Below are 26,654 nucleotides of genomic sequence, written 5' to 3'. Positions count from 1 at the left end.
GTTCTGTAGCATCATTGCCAAAAGGCTATGGAGAGTTATTCACAAATGTTATTAGCTAGTGTTAATTTATTCCCTGCCTTAGGGGTCCTTATGACAACGTTTATCAGATTAAAAATTTAACCGTAGATACTTAAGAATGACATGGAGATCCATGCTTTTTGGGTTGTTTATGTGATCATGCATTCGCTTTGCTTTAACATCCTGCTAGTCTTGGTGCTTGGGTACAGTTTCTCCGTAGCAGCCCACTGGAAATGAGTACAAGACACATTTCCGGAGATGTATTGAGGGCTCACCAGACTTTCTGGCCATGTGCATGCAACTCATTTGTCAGACAGGGATGTGTGAACAGCAAAGAGCATGGCCCTGACCTGGGAGTGTCTCTGCCCTGTGAGTGTGTCTCAGCACTCACTGGCTGCACGTGAACTGTCTGCTTCAGCATATGCGTGTCTTCCTCAGGACAAAATGCAGCCATCAAGAGAAAACCCTCTCTGAAGGAGGTTTTAGAGGAATCTGTCTGAGGAGAGTGATTCAAAGAAACTAACACAATAGTTTGATTAACTATTAAGTAGGTATTCTTTATTGGCAGCACTGGATGCACGGGGGATCGCTCCACTTATCGTGCACACTGTCGGGTCTAATTGTGCAGGTTAAGTACATGTTCTACATACATATTCACTAGATTTCTGAGAAATGTTATACATATTCATTAGTTTTCCAGGAAACTATTAGCATATGCAAATGTCCTTTACGCAGGTGCATTCAAGGTCTCTGGTGGTCTTCAGGAGTCCTCTGGTGGTCTTCCACAGTCTTCTTCACTTGTCCGCTATTTGACCCTCCTCAGGTGATTCTGCGCAGTATGGTCCTTTACATGTTTTGATACATCAGCGCTTGTTAGTGCTGTTATTATCTAAGTTTTCATTAGTGGTGTAGAACCATATGGCTAGTTTAAGCTACATTATCTACAAGGACGAGAACAAAGGCAGGAGTTCTTATCTTTTCTGGCCCTATCTATTCAAGCAAGGCCTCTACTTGTGCCTTCTCAACAAGGTCATAAATTTATCAAACATTTAATTAAGTTTTGTGATCACTCATGGTTCCTCCTTGCTCATCACTCCTAAGTACCAGTCTCTGACAGGCTTATCCTTGACAAACACCAGTCCTTGGTATGTAAAGTTACAGAGACACAATCATTAAGTAATAAGCAGTTCGTTCTCTATATCAATCCCCCCTTTTCTTTAAACCTTTGCAAATTCTTTTGCAACTATAGGATTCCACTACTTCCGAGAGACCATGTAAAATACTTTCCGGTTTCTACTTGATGTCTGATTTTATTTCGTTTCCAACTTTCGTAATTTTCTACTGTGCCCTGACAACACTACACAAAACACTTAAGCATAATGCAGACCATCATTCCTAAAGTCATTAAAATTATAACCATAATAAAAATTTGCTTTAGCCACCTGAAATTTGGCAGCCAGGCTGTTAGTTTGTCCCACAATTCTTTAAATCCCCATGAGAGGTCATCTGTTGTTATCTCATGTAGTATTTTGGTCTGTTTCCAAATTTCTTCTAAGTCAGTGGAAATTCTTCCACTATGATCTATATACATGCAACAACTCTTATTTATAACTGTGCATACTCCACCCTGAGAGGTCAATAATAGATCTAATGCCATTCTATTTTGTTGTACAATTTGAGATAAACTGGATATTTCTAATTGTTGGGTTCTTATTGCATCAGTTGTTCTATTCTCAAGGTTTTTTATTGCTGTCGAAATGTTAACTATGGCTTTTTCTAACTCACTCACTCCCAGCCATGGAAGAAACCATCGGACAAAACTATGAAAGGCAGTAGGCCTCCTTACTAAAGGATTCTCAACATCTCGTCTAATCTTTTGGAAGTGTGTTCGCACCCATCTTTTTGGTGGAGAACTGTGTATAGTCATATTCGGAACCACTGCTCCCAAAGTATATGTTCCCATCCAATTCTTTGGTAAAACTTTCTGGGCAGTGTCATTGCATAGCCAGTACCATCCTTTTCCTTCCAGCACTGGCCATGCTGTAGTATTAACAGAAGTTGAAGTTCTAATATCTATAGTTCTGTTACAAACCGTATGATTCCCTACATACGTCCCATTAACACAGTCAATTTTTCCAAGTCCTCTAGGTGGATTACATCTCTGTACACACATACAATAAGGCTCCTGGGCCTCAGGACTAGTTATTTCTAACTTCCGGACTTCGTCATTGTCAGTATACCATGTGGTACTTTCCCAAAGATCGGTCCAGGAGTGATTTCTTGGTATCGGAATACCAATTAGCGAGATTCCTTTTCCCCCATGTTCTGGCATGTGAGTACATATCCAACAGTCAGTTCTGTTCAAGATTTGGGAAACGTTTTGTGTCAAGGAAAAGTGTGAGTTCAAGTTCCATCGAGCTTCATCTGAACCGAGTAATAACTCTGTTACCATCATGATCTGGAGAATCGCAGACCCGTGGGTCCTGTAGGGATGACCGTCCATGGCCTCTCAGGTGCTCTCTTTACTCTTGAATAGTGAATCCAGGCCGGCCGTTCCTTGATCTTAATGGCAGTGAAGGTTGTCAGCGACACTTGATAGGGTCCGACCCATTTCTCCTCCAGAGGTTGTCCTGAAAAAATCTTTGCATATACGTAATCACCCAGTTTAAAGGGATGGATTGGTTGATCTAACCTTCTAGCCCTGGTTCCTAAAACTTGTTTATTTACATTTTCCAACTGCTTCTGGAGGGATACCATGTAGTCACACAAATACCATGCACCCAGTTGGGTTAACTCTTTTCCTGGAAATTGAAATTGATACGGTCTCCCATACAATATTTCAAAGGGACTTAAATTTTCCTTTGTTTTTGGTTTCACTCTCATTCTAAGCAATGCCAGGGGAAGAGATTGGGGCCAAGTTAGATTAGTCTTTTGACCAATTTGTGCTATCTGTTGCTTAATTAAATGATTCATCTTTTCAACTTGCCCACTTGCTTGAGGTCTATATGGGGTATGTAACTGCCAGTCTATCCTTAAAGTTTTGCTCACCTGCTGTACTACTTTGGCACAAAAATGAGAACCTCGATCGGAAGATATAGTTGCTGGAATTCCAAAACGAGGACTGATTTCATTCAACAATATCTTAGTTACTTCTCTTGCTTTGTTTGTTCGGCAGGGGAAAGCCTCTGGTTAGCCTGAAAATGTGTCAGTCATGACTAACAAGTATCGGTACCCCCCTTTTCTTGGGAGTTCCGAAAAATCAATTTGCCACTGTTGTCCTGGATAATTTCCTTTGCCAATTATCCCCAACTTTACTTTATTTGCCACATTAGGGTTATTACGTAAACAAATTTCACACTGTTGAGATATTTGTTTCACCATTGTATACAGATTGCGTCCTATTAATTTCTGATTTAAGCTTTTGTACAGGGCATCCGCTTCTCAATGCATCTTATTATGTTCAGTTAAAACTGTTGTCCATATTAAATTGGATGGTATTACTATATGATTATCTGCTAAATGAACCCATCCATCTGACTCTATTTTACCATCCAGATCTTCAATTAATTTTAGGTCTTCCTTTGAATAATTTGGTTTCTGATTTGTACTTACAGTTTGGATTTTACCGTCTGGTATTAAGCATACTGTCTCTGCTTCCACTTCTTCCGTCACCCACCTAGCCTCATAATCTGCTAGTTGATTTCTAATTTCTGAGTCTGTGTTTCCTTTTTGGTGTCCTCGACAATGCATGATAGCTACCTTTTCTGGTTGCTTCACGGCTTCTAATAGTTTTAAGATTTCTTCTGCATGTTTTATTTGCTTTCCTGGAGCAGTTAGCAATCCTCGTTCCTTCCAGATTGCACCATGAGCGTGAACTACTTCAAATGCATATTTAGAATCTGTCTAAATGTTTTATCTTTTTCCCTTTTGCCAATTCCAATGCTCGGGTAAGGGCAATTATCTCCACCTTTTGGGCTGAAGTTCCGGAAGGCAATGACTTAGATTCGATTACCTGTTGGGTGGTTGTGATTGCGTATCCTGCTTTACGTTGTCCCTGTTTTATAAAACTACTCCCATCGGTATACCAGGAGTTTTCAGCATCCTCCAGAGGTTCTTCTTTGAGGTCTGGTCGACTGGAATATATAGCTTCTACTGTTTCTATGCAGTCATGTGTCACTGGTTCATCCAAAGTTCCACTAAGAAAAGAGGCTGGATTGACAATGTTAGTAACTACAATTTCTACATCATCTTGTTCTACTAACACTGCTTGGTATTTTAAGAATCTCTGGGGCGAGAGTCAATGGCTTCCTTTTTGTTCCAAAACCGCCGAAACTGTATGGGAGACTAACACCGTTATTTTCTGTCCCATGGTAAACTTTCGGGTCTCTTGAATATTGATAACAACTGCTGCAATGGCTCGAAGGCAGCCAGGCCATCCTTTGCTTACCTCGTTCAGTTGTTTGGAGAAATAAGCTACTGCTTGTTTATAGGGACCAAGTCTTTGTGCTAGTACTCCCAAAGCTATTCCTTGTCTCTCATGAGAAAACAGCCAAAATGGTTTTGAAACATCTGGCAGTCCCAGAGCAGGAGCTCTCATTAGTTCTCATTTGAGCTGCCTAAATGCGTTTCGTGCTTCTCCAGTCCAAGTTACTTTTGACTGGTCTCTCTTTATCAATTCATATAATGGCTTTACCAATAATCCGTAATTATATATCCAAAGGCGACACCAACCTGTCATTCCCAGAAAGGTCCGCAGCTCTTTTACCGTTTGGGGCTCCGGGGTTCGGCAAATGGCTTCTTTTCGCTTGGTCCCGAGCTCCCGTTGTCCTCCCAAGATTTCAAGTCCCAGGTAGGTTACACGTTGTCGAACCAGCTGGGCTTTCTGTTGAGAGACTCGATATCCACTTAAACCCCCAAAATTAAGAAGATTTACAGTCCATCGAATACAGCTTTCCCTGGTTTCAGTAGCTATTAAGAGATTATCCACATATTGTAACAAGATTCCTTCATTGTCTGGAGGTACCCAAGTTTCAAGCTCTTTCGCCAATTGATTTCCAAAGATAGTGGGGCTATTCTTAAAGCCTTGAGGTAAAACTGTCCATGTTAGCTGAGTTCTTCTTCCGGACTCAGGATTCTCCCATTCAAAAGCAAACAAATTCTGACTTTCTGCGGCTAAGGTCAGGCAGAAGAAGGCATCCTTTAAATCCAGCACGGTAAACCAAACTTGGTTATCTTTTAGTTTTGTTAACAAAGTATATGGATTTGTGACTACTGGATGTATATCTTCAGTAATCTTATTTATGGCTCTCAGATCTTGGACCAACTTATAGCTTTTCCCATCTGCCTTTTTAATTGGTAGTATAGGTGTATTATATTCTGATTCACACTCAATCAATATTCCATATTGTAGAAACTTGTCAATTATTTCCTTGATCCCCTTCCTATCATCTAATTTCAGGGGATATTGCTTAACTTTGACAGGTTCTTCTCCTGGTCTCAGCTTAATTATTATAGGGGCTGCATTTTTAGCTTTTCCTGGAACCTCAGAGGCCCAGACTCCAGGATATACTTGATCAACAGTTTCTGGAGGTACTTTAAATTTTGGTTCAGCTTGTATTAATGTCAAGTTTAAAATGTTAATTAGCTGGTCTTCCTTGATTTTTAATTCCATTTTTCCTTTTTCAAAAACAATTTCTGCTTCCAATTGTTCTAGCAAATCGCGGCCTAACAAGGATTTTGGAGATCCGGGCAAATACAGAAATTTATGTATTCCTATTTGTTTACCCAATTTATATTTAAGCGGTTTTAGGAAATAAGCCTTTTTCTGCTGGCCAGTAGCTCCCACTACAGTCACAAACTCTTCATCCTCCCGTATCAACCTTTGATTTAACACTGAATAGGACGCTCCCGTATCTACAAGAAAATCCACCTCTCGTTCTATTTTCCCTAGCTTAACTTTAACCAGTGGATCCGCTAGAGTGGATTTCCCCGGTCCCCCTCATTGACCAGAGGTAACATCGGCTACAACAGCTTGTGCTCCACTTAGCTTAGGACATTGTCCTTTCCAATGGCCTATTTCTTTACAATAAGCGTATTGGTCTGATCTTAGGGGCTGGTGTGAGCCTCCCCTCCTTCCAATTCCCCAACCCCTCCCACGAAGGGAGTTGTCCTGCTTTCCCAGCGCAGCTACAGTAGCTGCAGCAATAGCTTTTCCCAATTTTCGTCTCTCATCCCCCTCTCTGTTCCGATACGTTCTCCAAGCTTCCTCTATCTATTTCTCTAAGTCCCTTTTCTCAGGCTCTTTCAGTTTCTGAAGCTTTCGCCTTATATCTTTTGAAGATTGCCCTAGAAACAAAGAGACCGTTGTTTTCCTGCTTCAGATAAGGGATCTAAGGTAGTAAATTTCCGCATAGCTGCTCTTAACCAATCAAGAAACTCTGTGGGAGTTTCAGTCTGACTTTGTTTTACTGCATACAGACTTGACCAATTAACTGCTTTCGGTACTGCATTTTCAATACCAATCTTTATCCATTCTTGATATTTTTTCAACAATCGGCAATCACTGTCATCATTAGGGTCCCAACTGGGGTCTGTTCTCGGTACGTGATTATCTACCGTTTCGGGTAAAACCCCAGCAGTTATTTGAATTTGGACCTGAGTCCGAGCAGTCTTTATTATTAATTGCTTTTCAGTTTCAGTTAAGGCATCTAACATCAAATCAATATCTCTCAAATCTGGATATTGATTTTTAACGATTAACTCAAATCTTTTAGCAGCTCCCTCAGGATCATCCCGATATCCTTTTACCATTTCCCTCCATGAATCTAAATCATTCATCGTAAATGGCACTTTAATCCTCGTAGGACCGGTAGCTCCTATTGCCTGTCTTAAGGGCGCCTGGATCATTGGACCGACTTTACTCCGGGTGCGAGCTGTAATAGGAGTAAAACCTAAATCTCTCGTGCTCGTACCTTCATCAGGTTCTTTCGCACCCGTATCGTCAGTAAAATTACCTTCTACAGGTGTTGGAGGTAGTAAGGGTGGTGAAAAAACAAAATCTTCTATTCTTTCCTCAGTTTCCTTTAATTTTACACATCTTTGTTCTATACTACATGCCGAACAACATCTCTTCATCTTCCCTGTAGTCCTTTTCTGCTCCTTTTCCATTGCTAACACAAGAGGATCTTGTGGGGCCAAATTAATGCCACATTCTTTCTGCCATTCTGAATGATTTCTTAAAGTGAAAAACATATCTGTGTACATCACCTCATCCCATTTTCCTTCTCGTCTCAAAAACATTAATTGTAACAAAGTGTTATAATTCAGTGTCCCATTAAAGGGCCATTTTTCATCACTGTCTGATTTACATAAAGGCCACCACTGATTGCAATATTTTATTAAAGTTTTCTTATCCACACTTCCACCTGGCGGTCCCCCTATCTCCTTCCAGTGATCCAAAATACAGCCTAAGTGGCTCTTTTTCGATATTCTACCACTTTGTTTATCTCCCGTATTACTTGTTTAGATTTTTACATTTCCAACCACAAACAATCTCAACTGTATACGTAGGCCGTTCCCTCTTGTCCCAGGGAGTCCAAACCCGACACTCAGGGCATTCAATATCCCCTCCACAATCTATTTGTAACCTCTGTTTGTACCACACACATTCCAGGACATACGAGGGCATACACTCATTTCCTGGATGTAAAAGACACCATTCAAATACCCACATTTGTACGATGCACCATACAGGGATTTTCTTACACCAACACCACAAAATGATTAAGATAATCAAACTCAAACTTAAAATTACAACGCTAACATATAAATTCAAGTTCCAAATCATCAGTGAGTCACACTTCGTTCATCTCTGGCCGTACCCCTTGCGGAGTTACGAAACTGTGGATCAGAACTCCACATGCGCTCCGCAGCTGAGCTGCGTCTCATTTACTCAAACATTCAATCCACAGTTTTAATTGTCTTATGTCATTTCAATTTGCAATCCAAAGACCAAAATCCGCAAACGATATCCATAATTCAGTTCCAATAGCCGTTTACCACATTCGGTAACCAAAAACGTCAAAATCAAATTCAAAACATAAACAAAAGTACATGAGTGGGTACCAAACTTAAAGCACACAAAGTGTACAAAAGCATACAGAGTGTACCGAAACAAAAGCACCCAAACATATACCACACCAAATGTATACCAAGGGTGCTAGCTACCTGGTATACACCATCCTGCATAAGTTTTCTTTTGTCTTAGGACTTATGGATAGCTTTACAAATGACCGGTCCCAAAAATAAACATAAAAGAATAAAGAATACCTTTACTCCTTTAGATGGTGTCCTTGTCTGCTCCCGCAGTGATCCAATTGAGGTGAGGAGTCCCTCCGGGAAATCCCGGGGGTACCCTAGGGAGTCCTGTTCTCAGTGGGTCCTGCAGCCGAGCAGAGCAGGTCCCATCTGGGGTGCCAGATTGATTCAAAGAAACTAACACAATAGTTTGATTAACTATTAAGTAGGTATTCTTTATTGGCAGCACTGGATGCACGGGGGATCGCTCCACTTATCGTGCACACTGTCGGGTCTAATTGTGCAGGTTAAGTACATGTTCTACATACATATTCACTAGATTTCTGAGAAATGTTATACATATTCATTAGTTTTCCAGGAAACTATTAGCATATGCAAATGTCCTTTACGCAGGTGCATTCAAGGTCTCTGGTGGTCTTCAGGAGTCCTCTGGTGGTCTTCCACAGTCTTCTTCACTTGTCCGCTATTTGACCCTCCTCAGGTGATTCTGCGCAGTATGGTCCTTTACATGTTTTGATACATCAGCGCTTGTTAGTGCTGTTATTATCTAAGTTTTCATTAGTGGTGTAGAACCATATGGCTAGTTTAAGCTACATTATCTACAAGGACGAGAACAAAGGCAGGAGTTCTTATCTTTTCTGGCCCTATCTATTCAAGCAAGGCCTCTACTTGTGCCTTCTCAACAAGGTCATAAATTTATCAAACATTTAATTAAGTTTTGTGATCACTCATGGTTCCTCCTTGCTCATCACTCCTAAGTACCAGTCTCTGACAGGCTTATCCTTGACAAACACCAGTCCTTGGTATGTAAAGTTACAGAGACACAATCATTAAGTAATAAGCAGTTCGTTCTCTATATCAAGAGAAATGGAGGTTGCAGTGCTGTCAGCAAACATTCTTTTCACAGCATGTCGTTCCATGGCCCTCTTTTACCAGGCAGTGCTCTGCTCAGGTAGCTGTTCACCTGCCAAGTAAGGGAGATAAAATTTTTTGTATTAGATGATGCCGTGAAAAGCCGAAATCAGGACTCAATAGTCAGAAGACTATTAAGCAGGTATCTTTTATTGCAGCGCTGGGCACACAGGGGATTTCTCCTCCTATTGTGTGCACCTGGTGAGACTAATTGTATAGTTCATATACAGGTTCTATATACATATTCATCAGATTTCTGAGAAAAGTTTTACATATTCATTAGTTTTCCAGGAACTCATTATCATATGTAAATGTCCTTCACGCAGGCGTACGTGACGTCTCTGGTGGTCTTCAGGAGTCCTCTGGTGGTCTTCAGTAGTCTTCTTCACTTGTCCGCTGTTTGACCCTTCTCGGATGATTCTGCGCAGTGCGATCTTCTGCATGTTTGATACATCTTATCCTAAAGAGTGCTCATTAGTGCTTCTATTATCTATGCCTACATTTTGATGTAATCCATATGGATACTTCTAAGCTAAGTTATCTAAGAGGGATAAAAGTCCTTATCTTCCTCAGAAACTGCAAGGCCATCCCAAAGCAATTTCTCACACATTTTGCAACATACAGAACTTTTATCTACCACCTGTTAGCAAATAATTGGGTAAAGAAATAGCAAGGTCATTGTATTCAGAAAAACATCTTTGCATCATAGATAGACCCAAGTCATTGACTTAGTGCTTGCTTATGTCTTGTCCCAAACCTGCTGACAGTGTGGAGGAGACCTTCACTATAGTTCTGCAAGCACGAACAAACTGTTTTCAGGAAGAAGCAAAGACAGCATGTGTGGATTTGAGGGATTTTTCCTCTAAACGTGCTTAGGAAAATATTCAGCCTTCATTGTACTCTGCTAAAACTGCTTACGGATAACTAAGCATGTCACATGTTCCTCTGACACATGATTTAAATGGATTTGGAGTCCTAAAGCTAGACAGAGAAGCATGTGAAACCAGGTCGAGCAGTGATACATATGGCAGATGCTTGGAGAAGTTCTAAAAACCACCCTGGAGGAGAAGGGTGAAGAGGTGGCTATTAGTGTTGGAGGATGGCTATTAACACAGCTTTGTGCTTCAAAACTGTCTTAGAACTAGGGGGATTTGAGCTGCTCATGAAAACAAGTGCAGAGAAGTGACATACTTGTAAATGGCTCCTGTGGAAGAGGAATAGCTGGAGAAAGGAAGAATCTGGGATTCTGAAAGACTCTCTTCAAGACCAATAAAAGAAAAAATACACAATTCTTACCTGCTTTATTGCTGCCTTGTAGGTTGTGAATGGTAACACTGAAATAAACCAAAATTTGCCAGTCCACACTATTGTAATTTGAAGTAGCAGTGACTAGAGAGCAGAAAGCATATGGATAGCACAACTTTTACTGGGAAGAATGGTTCTTGGTAAGCGGTGTTGCTAGAATTTAGTCTTATAAGAGTAAATTCCACCAATATGTTTGGTGTAGGCCTCTAGCTTTCTTCAGTGGCAGAAATATTCAGGACTACATAATTTTCCTATCTCTGCCACAAGCTGCACCTAAGTCTTTTCAGAAGCTATGTCCTGGCTGTGGGGATTTGGAACTCAAAAGGCATGAACTTTGGACTCATCAAATGCTGTTTGTCCTTTTCCCAGGACAAGTTGGTATCTTAGCCTCCGAAATCAGATTCCATGGTTTGGTAAATTATGCCTGGAGTTGACCTTTTTGTAGTTGTTTTCCTCTTGAAAAGCATAAGCATGAAGAACAGGGTTTTTTTCAATTCAGTATCCCATGATAAGAAAAAAAGTAATGTGTTTTTCAGGAGAAAGTTCTGATACTGTCTAATCTGATCCAACAAGAAAAGATAAAAGACGTTCGGCAGTTAAGTGTCAATATTATAAAACAGGCAGTAACTCCTTTAAATATCAAAATCTGTTATGTGCATCTGTTGCATATGTGCATCTTGCAAAAAAGATTTTTTTTATACTTAGTAGTGATATATAGACTTCACTTCTATAATTGGATCATTTTCTATTGTTCAAAAATTGGAACAGGAGGGAGAAAAAGCTTTACCTAACTTTAAAAGTGATTATAGTTGAGCTTCCTCCCAAGGCTGGTTAAACAAACCAGACTGGCATAAGACACTCCTTAACTTTCATGTTGTGGATGTACACTTGAATTAGTTGGGAAGTGTTTTTCTGGATGACTAGTTCTGGTCAAATAAGTAGCTGTTTCTTCTTTTGTTAATGTGTCCCCAGAAGTTCATGTGCAAGAAAGCCATCTTTCATCAGGTTGTGGTAAAAGTGAGCCCTGTGAGGAGGACAGTGACAAAGCTGAATATGATTTTTCGCTGATAAATTGAGCTTGTTTTGTGTGACAGATAACCAGATTACCTTCGGGAAAGCAGGACTGAGCATACTGTGTATTTAGCTAAGGAATGTACTTGAGCTTAGGACATTACTACTGGTCTGTAGATCTAAACTCCTCCTTGCAAACCAGCTTATTTTAAGAGTCAACCCAACTTTTTGCAACCTTTGGCTGGTCTTAAGAAGTGGAGCTCATAAAAAAAATCTCCAGTTAAAATTGCTAGGGATTCTCTCAGGCCAGCTAGTATCTAGCAAGAGCAGACTACAAAGGCAGTTTGAATGAAAACAAGTTCTAAAACTTGGTTGAATGTTTTTATTCTCAGATGGTTGTCTACTCTGGGTTGCTAGAGAAAACAGTAGGGATTTTGATAATGTTATGAAAGTTCATACTCAGAACATTGGCTGTGCTGTCAGTAACCAGCGTTTGCTGTGTTTTCTCAAGTTGTGTTAGCCCTAAAGGTCACCCAGGACACAGTATGTCTTTTGGTTAAAATTTGTCGATGTTAAAGTCACTATGGAGATCAGTGACAGAAATCTGTTTCTAAAAGAATTTCACTTTTTCTGACATTAATCCAGCAGGTTTTAAAGGAGTGGATGGATCACTTTCTGACGTGTGCTATAGTCTCAATGCAATGGCAATAGAGTTTCAAAGATACTTCAGAAGTGATGATATTTAAATGTTCTTATATTGTGACTAAAAAAAAAAGATTGACAACAGACACAACCACTAAGTTCATAACTGGAAAACTGAAAAGCCTGGTAATACTACTTTTCATATAAAAAAAAAAAAAACAACTTGAAAAGTCCTGATGTATCATATCATATATCCTAAGCTTGCTTCTCCAGTAGAATAACTCACTTTCCATTGCTATGAAGAGTGTACATTACATGTGAAAATTGTGTGATTATTTTTTCTTAAACACGTGTTGTAAAAGGTTTCAGATAACTACTCTCAGAAGAGTACTTGAGGAATAGTCATACAGGAAAGAAGAAATTAGAGCTGTGCTTCCAAAGTTCATTCTTCTTGACAGGAGCCAGAAGTAAACCTGCAAAGCCAGAAGCCCAAAGATCTGTCATGTTGTAGGTACCATTTAGAAAGGCAGTAATTTTTGCTTCTTCAATTTAGGATTTTATTTCTTTTGCCTCCTGCTTAAACCCTTGGTGCTTTCCATCAATGTCCAAGTGGAAACCCGTAACAAGTGGTGTCCCTCAAGGGTCCGTACTGGGACCCGTGCTATTTATTATCTTCATCAATGACAGATAGTGCGATTGAGTGAACCCTCAGTAAGTTCATTAGACGGAAGGAATGCCATCCAGAGGGGCCTTGACAGGATTAAGGAGTGAGCCCATGCAAACCTCATGAAGTTCAACAAGGCCAAGTGCAAGGTCCTGCACTTGGGTCAGAGTAATCCCCAGTATCAACCCAGGCTGGAGGATGAAGGGATTGAGAGCAGCCCTGAGGATAAGGACTTGGGAGTACTGCTGGATGAAAAATTGGACTTGAGCTGGCAATGTGCACTTGCAGCCCAGAAAGCCAACCGTATCCTGGGCTGCATAAAAAGAAAGGTGGCCAGCAGGTTGAGGGAGGTGATTCTGCCCCTCTGCTCTGCTCTGGTGAGACCCCACCTGGAGTACTGTGTCCAGCTCTGGGGTCCCCAGTACAAGACATGGACCTGTTGGAGCAGGTCCAGAGGAGAGACACAAAAATGGTCAGAGGGATGGAACACCTCTCCTATGAAGAAAGGTTGAGAGAGTTGGCGTTATTCAGCCTGGAGAATAGAAGACTCCAGAGAGACCTTATTGCAGCCATTCAACACTTAAAGGGGACATATAAGAAAGATGTAGAGAGACTCTTTACTAATGCCTGTAGTGACAGGACAGGGAGCACTGTTTTAAACTGGAAGATGGTAGATTAGGACTGGACTTAAGAAAGAAATGTTTTACGAAGAGAGTGGTGAGACACTGGAATAGGTTGCCCGGAGAAGTTGTGGATGCACCATCCTTGGAAGTGTTCAAGGTCAGGTTGGATGGGGCTTGGAGAAACCTGGTCTAGTAGAAGGTGTCCATGGCAGGGTGTTTGGACTAGCTGATCTTTAAAGATCCCTTCCAACCCCAACTATTCTATGATGCTATGATCTTATTTATTCTGTTTGTCTCTTTCTTTGTACAAGCATCCCTTGTACAGGCTTTCCTTCACAGAGTAACAGCGTAGCTGAAGTTGGAGGCAGTATGGAGATTATCTAGGCCAACACCCTGCTCAAACAGGGTCAATCAGAGCAGGTTTTGGGGGGTTGTGTCCAGTTGAGTTTTTAATATCTCCGAGGATAGAGACTTCACAACCCTCTCAGGACAACCTGTTCCAGTCTCACAGTAGAGGAGTTTTTTTCTTGGCTTTAAATGTAATTTCTTGTGTTTCAGTTTGTGCCCATTGCCTCTTGTCTGTTCACCTTTACATTCTCCCACTAATTACTTATATGCATGGATTAAGACACACCCCTCCCTCCTGCCCCAATCCTTCATTCTCCAGCATGAACACTGCCAGTTCTCTCAGCCTCTCCTCATATGGGAGATGCTCCAGTCCCATCACCATCTTCATGGGCCCTCCCTGCATTTGGTCCAGTACATCCACATCTGTCTTGTACTGAAGAGCCCAGAACTGGGCACAGGTCTCGTGATGAGGTCTCAGCAAGGCTGGGTAGAGGGAAATAATCATCTTTGTCAACGTGCTGTCAATGCTATTACTAATGCAGTCCAGGATGCTGTTGGCCATCTTTGGTGTAAGGGCATGTTTCTGGCTTATGGTCAACTTGGTGTCCACCAGGATCCCCAGGGTATCTCTGCCAAGCTGCTTTCCAGCTAGTCAGACCCCAGACCATGATGGTTAAGCATGATTTCCCTTGATAGGTCTGTGCTGATTACTCCTTAATATGTTTAGAAATGGTTTCCAGGACTAGTTGCTCAATCACCTTCCCAGAGATCGAGGTCAGGCTGATCAGCCTGCGGTTCCTCAGATCCTCCTTCCCACCCTTCCTGACGGTAAGGGTGGTACTTGCTTTCTTCCAGTCCTCAGGAATCTCCCCCAAACCACCATGACCTTTCCAAGATGATCGAGAGTGGTCTTGCAACAACATCAGCCAGCTCCCTCAGCGCCCATGGATGCATTGCGACAGACCTGTGGACTTGTGCATGTCCAGTTTGTTTAAATGCTCCCTAGCCTAATTCTCCCCCACTGAGAGTAAGTTTTCCTTGCCCTGCACTTTCCCACTGGTCTTAGGAGCTGATGGTTGGTCTTACCAGTAAAGACCAAGGCAAAGGTGGCAATCAGTGCCTCTGCCTTCTCCATGTCCTTTAAGACCAGGTCCCCATTCCCATTCACAGGGCAGACTCACATTTTCCCTAGTCATCCTTTTGCTGATGATGTACCTATAGAAACCTTTCTTGTTGCCCTTCATGTCCCTTGCCAGAATCAGCTTTCCTAAGCCCATCCCTGCATGTTTGGACAGTGTCTCTATATTCCTTCCACCTCACCCAATTCTGCTTCTGTCTCTTGCGCGCGTGCTTTTAATGGTGGAGTTAAGTCAGGAGCTCCTTGTTCATCCATGGGTGCCTCCTGCAAGCTTGCTTTTAAAACAGTCACTTAAATAAGAGAAAAGCTTTGTCATACAGTAGACGGTACCAGACTGAGTCTTAACTCATCTTTGTGAAAGGTGAACCTGAAATCCTTAACTCTTCAGCCTTTCAGAGATGTCTGTGCAACAACCTGTGCTGCATGACTTGGGCATGGATTTGATAAGGCTTTAGTGAAATGAAACACAGCAAAAGATTGTAGTTCTTAATTTGCTGTACCTTCTTTCTTCTAGTTTTTCTGTTGTTCCTGCATTTTCTCCTGTTGTCTGTACAGTTAACCAGCTATTTTAAGGACTTTCTTTGGAAGGATGCTCTGAGAACTGGCAGTGCTTTGGGAGCTGTTCTGAAGGTGATGGCACTCTGTCTTGGTTTTCAAGTTGCTGAACCGATCAATAATAAATCCAGTCTTGAATGGTGAGGATGAAGAAGGGATAACATAAGCAGCATAGTTATATATAAACAGTTCTATCAAAAGCCAGGATGAAACTATGATTACTTGAAATACTCTTCCCAGTTTACTCCGCAAATGTACCCATTTCAAGTGAAAAGTAACAAAAGAAAAATGAAAAGATTCAGCCTTAAAGCTTGTGGTGAAGAAACAGTTCAGTGGGTTAAAAGGTTTTTAATAGTTCCATTATATGCTTCCTATTCAGGTAGCTTTATGATTTGAGGGGTGTGTTATTGAAATACGATAATTGTTTTCATTCAGGTAAACAAACATTAAAGATATTTGATGGGAATGATGCAGTGAAACGCAATCAATTTCGACTGATTTCAGTTCCAAGGATTGCAAAAAATGAAGAAGTTGTGGTAAGATAACCCGGTCAAGGTTAATATTCCGGTGTGATAAAGGGGCATATGATTGTATATTACAGTAGTCAAAAGCTAGCAGTATTACAAATGTAACTCAACAACAACAAAATCTGTAAATTGGCTATAACATTACAATGCAATTTGACTTCTTCATGTACTGCTCTTACTTTAGAGCATCTGAAGAAGTGGTGGCCTACATACCTGTAGCATAATGGGGACCACAGCATATCACATGTTAAGCAGTCATTCTCCTTCCCTATGTGACACTGAAGTCTGATTTTACTGATATGAGCAATACAGGATAATCAGCTCCTTAGATCTTGCTCCTTTTCTATAGTATTTAGTGGTTTGATGTTTATCCTGGACAGCCACCACTACTGCACTTCAGTTAATCAGCTTTGAAGACTGAAGCACGCCATGGTTACCTCCACTCCTTGGCTGTAAAAGTTAATGAATTATCTGTCACGTAGTGGCCACTCCCTAGCTTTTCCAGTGCTCCATCTGGGGTGGGAAGGTGACTCAGTACTAAATCAAATGTTCTGTACAGATCTTAATTTACTGGGCTGGGCAGAGACCCCATGCTGTGCAGAAATGAAGCCCAGAGTGGTTATGGGGTGGTGCACAGTAGAATTGAGCATTGTGAGGACTCAAAGTCATAAAGAACTTGGCACAGGAATCTGGAGAATCTATTACATCAGAATTTTGAATTTAAACCTACAGCTCATTAAGATTTTTATCTTGATATTGTGCTCAAAATCAACAGGAGTTTTGAAAATGGTTTGTAGTGTTCACCATGTCAAAGATCTTCAAGGAAAAATTTGTACAGTGCTGAAAACACTTTTATTTAGGAGTGCTACTTGCCTTTCAACCATATTTTATCAGGCTGCTGCTTATAATACCAGAGCAGATTAATGCCCGTTCTTGTAAGTGACTTACTGGGCTGTATTCACTGCAGTGTCTGTTTTAGCAGAGTTGCTGCAGGCATGGGCCAGTAATGGATGTAAAATTCCTGTGACTGCTTGCATCTTCCAAGGATAGCCCTTACCTTTCCTCTTCACAGATGTGTGGGTTCAGGGCAGCCTTGTGGCTGAGAATGCTCACTAATTGTCAGCATCCCCTTAGTGCAAGAAGATTGAATATGCAGAGTTGGGTACAATCAAGTGTAATTTACCCTTTTCCTTGTGGAGTAAATTTTGCATGCAGTGAGTGTAGCTTTATTGGTGCTGAATTTTTATATTTGATCTATGGAGTTTAAAATTACTATCACTTGACAAAAATACTGTGGGCTGTGTTCAAATCCATTGATATCCCCAAGTTTTCTTCTTGTGTCTTCCACTAAAATTGGTTTTCAAAACTTCGCTCTTGTTTTGCTTTTTGCCATTGATAAATAGCAAACACTTAGAACACACGTTTAAGGTTGCTTCCATAAGTAAGGTATTTATAAATGTCTATGCTATACAGGTATTAAAGGTGTCTTTTCAGGAAAAGGTTAATTTATCTTGCTGTGTTGTAGGAGGCTGCTTTGAGGACATACTACATAAATGATGACCAGCAGGAGTATGAGCTTCAGACCTTTACGCAGCAGACACTGCTGTCTGATGATGTTATCAACAGGAACAGTGCTGCAGAGGACAGCAACTTGGGCTCGGTATTCCGGGAATCCATTCCTGAAGCTTGGATCATCAGAGCCAAACCAAAGGATGAGGAAGTGATCAGAATTTATCCTGCCTGGCTGAAGTGAGTGTTTTCCTCCTTTATCACAAGGCTATCCTGCTTGGCTACATTTGTCCTCTGTAGGCTAGCCTCATGTGTTTCAGTTATTGAAGTCGCACAAGTATAACAGAGAACGTAGTTTTTTCTGTATTTCAGGATTCTTCTGTTTATTTTTCTGAATGAGTGATATACATGGTATTCATTTCCATGCCTGGAAATGTGCTTGTGGGTTTCTTTACGCGCATGGAACATATTGTGTGACTTGTGCAGTTCTATTATGGTGCATTTGGCCAAGAACATGCAACTTTACATTAACTGCATCTGTAAACAAATGATGACATACACATGTCACTTGAAAGCTTGATGGGTTTTTGGAAGAAATATTAAGTAGGAAGAATTCAGTGTAACTTCTGATGTGAGAATATGAGGAAAAAATAAAGAAAAAAAATCTGTTCCATTTACCACTGAGACAATATACATTTTAAGCATATTTAGCAGTGGAAACAATACTGGCTGGTGATGTATTCATTTCTTATGAGCAGTGGGATATAATTTAAACATTTGTTCATTTTACTAATGCAACTACGTTGCCATTTTTTACAAAAGACTTGCAGGTAATTCTGTGTATAGGAAGAAACTAATTTGCAGTGCTACAATTGTAGTGACCAGTTCCTTGAGTTGAACATCTTTGCTTGTCTGTGGGGCTAATACTGCATGTGCCATGAGCCTCAGTGAACAACTTTCTTCAACTAATACAAATTTCTGCCTACCCTCGTAGAAAATTTGCCACTTGGGTAAAAAAGGTACACACAGGATAGGTCAAATGATTGTCCTAAAATAAGTATTCCTTTTGTCTTTAGGGTGGGAATGGCATATGTTTCTCTACGAGTAAATAAGGATAGTACTACGCAGACTGTGATCAAAGAAGTGCTTCCATTACTTGGAAGGCAGGTAAATGAAAGGTCATAAGCTCGTCCATATACCACCAGAGTGACCCTGAAGTAGGGTGTGTATGTTTTTCTCTTAGAAAAATTATAATCAGTCCATTCATGGTTAATGCAAATATTGTTAATATTTGGTAGATGATCTCTTGTGTCTGGTATGATGCTCAAAAATTTCTGCAGTCTTGATGGTAGACCTGGTTGCTCTGTACTGGAAGTTACCATTAGTCTTTCTGGGTCAGGCAGATTTACTTGTATGAACACAATGATTCTTGGCATGCAGTATATTTTTTCTGGTTGTTTATGTCTTGAGATATTGTCCTGGGTTCAGCTGGGGTAGAATTAGTTTTCAGAGGAACCTGGGAGGGGGCACAGCCAGGACAGCTGACTGAACTATGTGACATCATACTCAGTATATAAATGGGGAGCGGGCTGGGGGGGCTCTCTCTCACTCGGCTTTTGGTGGGGGAAGTGGCCGAGCGTCGGGTTCCGGGTGGTGAGCAGTTGCACTGTGCATCACTCGTTTTGTATATTCTTTTATTAGTACCATTGTTGTTGTTGTAACTTCTCTTTTTGTGTTGTCCCAGTAAATTGTCCTTATCTCAACCCTCGAGGTTCCACTTTTTTTTTTTCTTTTCTCCTTTCTGATTCTCCTCCCCATCCTACCAGAGGGGGGCTGGAGGAGTGAGCGAGCGGCTGCATGGTCCTTTGTTACCAGCTGGGCTGAAACCACAACAGATATTTAAAATACACTCGCATGTGACCACACTGCTAATCTTACCTTAACGGGAAACTGACAATCACTGTTAGGATGATCATGCTTGTCTCCTACTTCTTTGCACTGCTCTGCAAAAGAAATCATAGAATCATAGAATGTCTCAAGTTGGAAGGGACCCATAAGAATCATCAAGTCCAACTCCCTGCTCCTCGCAGGACTACCTAAAACTAAACCATATGACTAAGAGCATTGTCCAGATGCTCCTTGGACTCTGACAGGCTTGGTGCTGTGACCACTTCCCCGGGGAGCCCGTTTCAGTGATCGACCACCCTCTCAGTGAAGAACCTCTTCCTAATGTCCGATCTGAACTTCCCCTGACGCAGCTTCATTCCATTTCCTCGTGTCCTGTCGCTGGTCACCAGAGAGAGGAGATCAGCACCTCTCCCTCCGCTACCCCCCTTGAGGAAGTTGTAGACTGTGATGAGGTCACCCCTCAGCCTTCTCTTCTCCAAGCTGAACAAACCAAGTGATCTCAGCTGCTTCTCCTAAGTCTTGCCGCCGAGACCTTTCACCATCTTGGTTGCCCTCCTCTGGACACACTCTAATACTTTGATGTCCTCCTTACATTGCGGCGCCCAAAACTGCACACAGGACTCGAGGTGGGGCCATCCCAGTGCAGTGTAGAGTGGGACAATCACCTCCCTTGACCAGCTAGCTATGCTGTGCTTGATGCAGTCCAGGACACACTTGGCCCTTTTGGCTACCAGGACACACTGTTAACTCATATTCAGCTTGCTGTCGACCCAAATGCCCAGATCTCTTTCTGCACAGCTGCTCTCCAGCCTCTCGTTCCACAGTTTGTATGTATAACCAGGATTACCCCATCCCAGGTAGAGAACCTGGCGCTTGCTCTTGTTAAATTTCATATGATTGGGGATTGCCCAGCTCTCCAGCCTACCCAAATCTCTCTGTAGGGCCTCTCAACTCTCAAGGGAGTCCACAGCTCCTCCTAGTTTAGTATCATCAGCAAACTTACATAATGTGCATTCAATTCCTGCATCCAGATCATTTATAAAAACATTAAAGAGCATGGGCCCTAAAATCAAGCCCTGGGGAACCCCAGTGGTGACTGGCCTCCAGCCTGATGTAACTCCATTTACTATAACCCTTTGAACCTGACCCATCAGCCAGTTGCTAACCCAATGTGTTCTGGACTTGTCTGGCTGTGTACTTGGCAGTTTATCCAGAAGAATACTGTGAGAGACGGTATCAAAAGCTTTGCTAAAATCCAAACCCACCACATCCACTGGCTTCCCTTGGTCAGCTAGATGGGTGACCTTGTCATAAAATGAAATTAAGTTAGTTAGGCAGGACTTTCCCCTCCTGGACCCATGCTGGCTATGACAAATGACCATGTTGTCCCTCAAGAGTTCTTCAATAACTTCCAGAACAACCTTCTCCATAATTCTACCAGGCACTGAAGTGGGACTGACAGGCCTGTAATTACCAAGGTCTTCCATCTTAGCCTTCTTGAAAACTGAGACAACATTTTCCAGCTTCCAGTCAACTGGGACCTCTCCAGACTCCCAAGACCATTGAAAAATAATAGAGAGAAGTCCCGTGATGGCATCGGTCAGTTCTCTCAGTACCCTGGAATGAATCCCATCAGGCCCCATAGACTTATGTGCATCCAGCTGGAGCAGCAAGTCTCAAACAAGTTCAGAGTTGGCTGGGAGTTTATCATCTCCCCAGTCACAGTCTTCCAACGCAGGGCTCCAAGGATCCCAGGGCCCATCGTTGGTGTTGAAGACAGAGACGAAGAAGGCATTAAACGTCTCTGCTTTGTCTGTGTCCCTATTTGTGAGGTGACCGACCTCATCAAGTAATGGACCTGATCCTTCTTTTGCTGTTAATGTATTTTAAAAAGCCCTTTTTGTTGTCCTTCATGGTCCTGGCCAGCTTGAACTCTAATTGAGCTTTGGCCACAAGAATTTTCTCTCTACAGTGGCAAACAGCATCTTTGTAATCCCCAAGGACTACAAGAACTCAAGGCTGAATGGCACCCACGTTCTTTACCATCTACATTCCTGCCCACCTCATTAGAAATTATTAGATACATCTTGTAATCTTGTAGATACACATGTTTTGCTTGGAAGAGATTGCTTTTCAGTCTGCCTGTCTGTCTTACAGTTGGTGCCAAGATAGCATGACTTTTAGGAAACATGTTAGAATTTGCAAGTGTGCCAAGACACTGGCAGTCTTAATCAAACACACAGGTGTGGAGGCATGAAGCTATAGTGTGCATAGTTTGTTCAGTAATTGGGGCTTGTGAGCACGCCAGCAGATCAGCATGCTTCCACTGCTCCAGGGAACAGCCGTGCTCACAGAGGGCAACCACTGCCTTTTGTGGTTATTTACAGGGTAGGTAGGAATATGTGTGTGGCTAGCTATCTGCAGCAGGTGATAATTGTAGATCTGTCTAGGTGTACACCTACAAGTACATGTAGTGCATGCAGCTCATTTTGCACCATAGGATGGTTCTAGGATTTGATTTCAGTACTTTTTCTCAAGTGCTGTGGACCTTTTAACAAAATTTGGAAAATCTTGTCTGAAGTCTTGTCTCATCTGAAAAAAGCAACTGTCAAACAGGGTGGTTGGGTAGTCTGGGAAAGATCTTCACATCTCTGTATTTGGGAAGCTAGTTTTAGGTTGTAAGAGACTTAATTCCATGGCTCAATTGCAATTTCTCTGATATTGATAGTTTTTTAAAGGGTTTTCTCCTTTTTCTGTATGAAGAAGCACATACAGGATATATCTTTTTAATATCCAGAATTTGCCATTGCTGAAGATCCTCTCCAAGTTGCTCTCACTGAATTTCAGGCAAACCAAATGTAGGCAGTTGAGGCTTTTAACACCCCTGTTCATGACATGTAAAGCAAGATCATTTGTCCTCTGCGTATCAAGGTCAAAAATTAAGAGACTTCCTCAATCCTGAGTGTCGCATGTTTCCAGGGTTGCAGTAATCCTAGTTCAACTCTTGGCTTTTCTCAATCAGCTGCAAGGGACTTGGGTGGTCCTTGGCAGTATAGTTTGGAAGAGGGACTGTGGCACATGTGAAGAAGGTTTCGTTCCATCAGTGCTGGGGGAGTGCCCCAGGAGATGGGGACCGGTCGGCCTGCTTTTGCCAAGCCTGGTTCCTGGGCCATCTTCTCAAAGAGCAGGCTCATTCCCAGTCCTGCATGCTTTCTCTGGAAGGATGCTCTGGAAATATCCTTGTTGAGCTGCTGGTCACTGAAGGGGGGTAGAGTTAACTGTGCTTTAGAGGTGCCCTTTCACCGTGGGCCTGCAAGGATGCTGATGTAGTTAAGGGCATGGGAGCCTGAAGCCATATGTGGGAGGCTGAGTGTGTAAAATGAGGATTATGCCTGGCTCGGGAGGAATGGGTTAGGGGAAGAACATCGTGGTTCTGTGTGTGTGCAGCATATAACATAATGTTAATGTTAAACATCTGGCAAAATTATATTTCATTCAGAAACTACATTTACATGTTGCATCTTTTGGCAGACGGAGTGCCTCCAGAATTTCAAATTGGTGGAAGTGCTTATGGGCAGTAAGCAAGGTAAGTGAAGGAGCATTGGCCGAATGCACGTCTGTAACTGATCTTCTAGCTTTTTTTCCCCGCTTTTAACATAGTCACAATTAATTTTTTACAATAAATGCCTTCACAAGTGAAACTTCACCATCGTGTTGAAATACTCAATCAGAAGTGATGTTGGTTTTTTCGGTCTTGTGTGTCCTGTGGGAATATGGTTCCCTTCTCTTTCTTCATCACCACATAAAGGGTTTATTAGTGGTTTCTGGTGGGTATTGACACTTTGGCGAAGAGCCTTGTTTTGGGGAGCTGCCTTTAACTGTCATAATTTTCTTAACTGCAGTTATTTAGTAAAGATTAATTGTGACATTCAAGTAGCTCCCTTCCTTCTCTTCTCTTTCACCTTGACACTGCCCCCAAACAAGAGCAAATTTGAGTCCTGAGATAGTCCAATTGCAGTCCAACTGCATTATGAAGTATAGAAATACACAGTCCTAGCATTGCTCAAGAGGTTTGTGATCCTGCAGGAGCTGAGCTGGTGTTCTCCAAGTTCACATCCCTTTGTGCTTCATTATTTGTAAGGTTGCATGGAGAGATAAATAAAGCCACAGAAGTCGTCTGATCGTGCCCTGGCCACACCCAAGTAAATACCTTTGTAGTTCAAATACTGGCCTGATACTTTGCTTGGTTTGTGAGTGTTACCAGTAAGTTGTTTTATAAGGTTATTGCAGCCTTGTGAATGTCTTGTCTTGGTTGATTTCTGGTGCTCTGCTTTAAAGCATCATTTACAACCTCACTTTAGCTGGAAGTTGTTACAATTGTTTTAATATTTTAATAAAATACAGAAGTTGTTTATTACTGTAGGTGCCAAGGAATGTACTTTTAAAGTTTTCTGTGAAACACTTAGCTTGTTACCAAAGTACTGCTTGTCTGTTGGGTGTCTTCAAGGTGTTTCTCCCTATTTTTTTAAAGGTTGGTGGTGTATAAGAGCTGTGAACATCAGACTGTTCAAAGCACCTAAGTGGTTTTTCTGTTGAATAATGAGTAGTTCAGATCTGTGTGGTCCTTTATGTAATTTTGGTTGTACACACAGTTGTGAATTTTCCCTAAATTTTTTTGTATTGTTTTTGTTTAATTGAGCCTGATAATAACTTACAGTGCTTTCAAACATGATTAATGTTCTTTCTGTCTTTAGTTCAGCGCATGGTCTTGGACAATCAAGAACTGATTCTTAAGAGACTCAAGGACATAAGAAAGGTAAATCTGAAAAAGAAATATGATCCTTTTTTATAGCAAGTAGGGAGTCCTCTTTCTTACAGAAAAAGTAAGTAATCAGTTACCCCCCCAGCTGGCTCATCTGTAGAGAAGCTAAGTGCTTGGACTGAAGTTTGTTTCTGTTTGTGATATTCTCTAGCCGTAGAGGACTTGATTGCTAAGTTCAGAACTATTTGGGGTTTGGTTTCATGATATCTTTTTGCCACATGTCACATAGTTTATTTTTCTTTATTTTGGTAGACTTCAATACGTCAGATGAATCAAACAAGATTTTACATTGTGGAAAATAGTAAATCCATTGTACGAGTAAGTTTATTTGTTGGTGGCCTTCCACCTCAGCTTTCCCCTGAAGAATACACAAATATTCTCAAGGAAGAATTAGCTATCAAATGTAAGTAAACAAGTGCATTTTGAGATATATTCACTTATACAGAATAAAATGTAGTAGCATATATTGCTCCTTTTTATTATTTTTTTTCTTAACATTTTCTGACCTTATTTGAAAAATCAGTCTGCCTTGTATTCTCACAGGGGGCTTTTTTATTAATTTTAACATGTTCATGGTTGCATGAGAGGTGTGACAGCTCATTATTCACAGAATTATTATTATATTACATGAGTTCTATGTGACCATGCCATTTTTTTAGTGAAAAAGCATCACTTTTTAGAAGTGAACCGTACCTAGCTTACACCATTCAAATTATGGCAGTGCAGTTTAATTCCCTGTGCACGAATGTTCCTCGCCTTTATTAACCTCTGACGGTTTTTCATGGGCTGTCCTCCACGTTGTTCATGAGCTCTGTGCCTGGTCATGGAGAAGTATGAGCAGTGCATGCACACACATATGCACGCATGCACAAGCAGTCAGTGAAAAGAATTTATTTTTCTTTTTCAAAGAAGTATGATTGATTTTTCATAATACTCTTTCAACCAACTTGTTCTATAAACAGCGTCAGGAATGCGTCATGCTTTTTGTTTCAGGAAACGAAGCATTTTTCCTAATCTTTTATGTAACTTTAAGAGGAATTAAACTTTAAATGCCAGAAAGAATTCATAGTCACCTTTTACAAAAATCAGTTTAGCTTTTCTAACTTGCAAAGTAAACTTAGGGGAGGGAAAGTGTTAGCTGGAGATTCTTCCTGTATTTGTATAACTTTTAATATTTATTTATATTATATTTATGTAACTTCTAAAACTATTTTAAATATTTACTCTAAATGTACCCAAGGTTTTATGTGTTTATATTTTTACCTTTTGCAGCAAACGTAGTATCTGTGAGTCATGTTTATCAAGCACAAGGTAAGCATTAAGATTTTTAGCCTTGCAAACGTCCATTTTCAAAACTGCAGCCTAATACTAGAGGCTCTAAGCTCAGAGTATGTTAGTCTTATTGCATAAGCAAAAAGCCCTTCAGATAAAATGTAACACATTGTATTTATGAAAAGCAGTGGATTAGTGTTACCTTATTAAAAAAAAAACCTAAAAGGTTGGCTTCATGTCTCGTGTACCAGAAAGTGGTAATAATTCATCACAAAAACAAATTTTGAAGTTGCACTTCAACTGAATAGTCTAACACCATTGAATTGTTAAAAACCCTTCAAGTGCTCTCTCTTTATTTTGACTTCCAAAATACTAAAATTTGGTACTTCTTTTGAACTTGATGGGATTGTTTAACAGTTACCGTTTCCTAGCATGGTGTTAAGTGGGGGTTCAGTGGCTGGAAGTCTGAAGAAAATCAGTACACTCATCTCTGCATTCATCCTTTGAGCTGTTGCTTTGGTTTTGCTGTGCAAATTTTGTTTCAGCAAGGTTGGAGAAGCTGTGAGGCTTCTGAGAGCCGGAGCAGCAGTGGCTCTGTGCAGCTGTAGTGCAGTGGTCAGAGGGAGATCTGCGTTTGGTAAAACTTTGAAGTGTGGAATTTGTCTTTTGTATGTTAAGGTGTCCATATCCAAGATGTTTCACATTCTTTGGCAGGCTTAACTTTCATGTGACCACTAAATGAATCTTTCTGTAGTATGGTTTTGAAGACTGATGGGTGCTTCCTTTGTGTATTTGCTGTCTCCACATGGCTAGTTAATACTGACTTTTTGTAAGGAAAACCATAAAGCTTTCAGATGTGCCTTCTTTTTATATTTGTCAATGGAGAATAGTTGGTTTTGTGATACTCTTCTCATGTCACAGCTTACTTTGACCAGATTTACCTGCATATGTTTTTTAGATGTTTCTGCTTGTATGTGATTTTTACTATTCTTTGTGGTTTTTTACTTTCTGAGTATTTTTATGTTTCTGATAACTTCCTGACTCTCAGGTTTTTTTGGTTGTGTTACCAGCTTACATCTCATAT

At 41.0% G+C, this 26,654-nt stretch overlaps 1 protein-coding gene across 2 annotated transcripts in view; it reads left to right on the top strand.

Moving 5' to 3' along the window:
* The window catches only part of DGKQ (diacylglycerol kinase theta), a 110,523-nt gene that overhangs the window by 55,191 nt on the left and 28,678 nt on the right, over positions 1 to 26,654 (top strand). For both annotated transcript variants that reach the window (XM_052776235.1, XM_052776236.1), the window contains exons 8-14: positions 15,968 to 16,068; positions 17,585 to 17,808; positions 18,645 to 18,735; positions 23,008 to 23,062; positions 24,231 to 24,292; positions 24,551 to 24,701; positions 25,571 to 25,609. In XM_052776235.1, coding sequence (XP_052632195.1) covers positions 15,968 to 16,068; positions 17,585 to 17,808; positions 18,645 to 18,735; positions 23,008 to 23,062; positions 24,231 to 24,292; positions 24,551 to 24,701; positions 25,571 to 25,609 — 723 coding nt within the window. The remainder of the gene's footprint in view (positions 1 to 15,967; positions 16,069 to 17,584; positions 17,809 to 18,644; positions 18,736 to 23,007; positions 23,063 to 24,230; positions 24,293 to 24,550; positions 24,702 to 25,570; positions 25,610 to 26,654) is intronic.

This window comes from Harpia harpyja, chromosome Z (genome assembly GCF_026419915.1).
Source record: "Harpia harpyja isolate bHarHar1 chromosome Z, bHarHar1 primary haplotype, whole genome shotgun sequence".
NCBI lineage: Eukaryota > Metazoa > Chordata > Aves > Accipitriformes > Accipitridae > Harpia > Harpia harpyja.
Note: the sequence above shows the minus strand (reverse complement) of the source record. Positions and strands in the feature narration are given on the sequence as shown.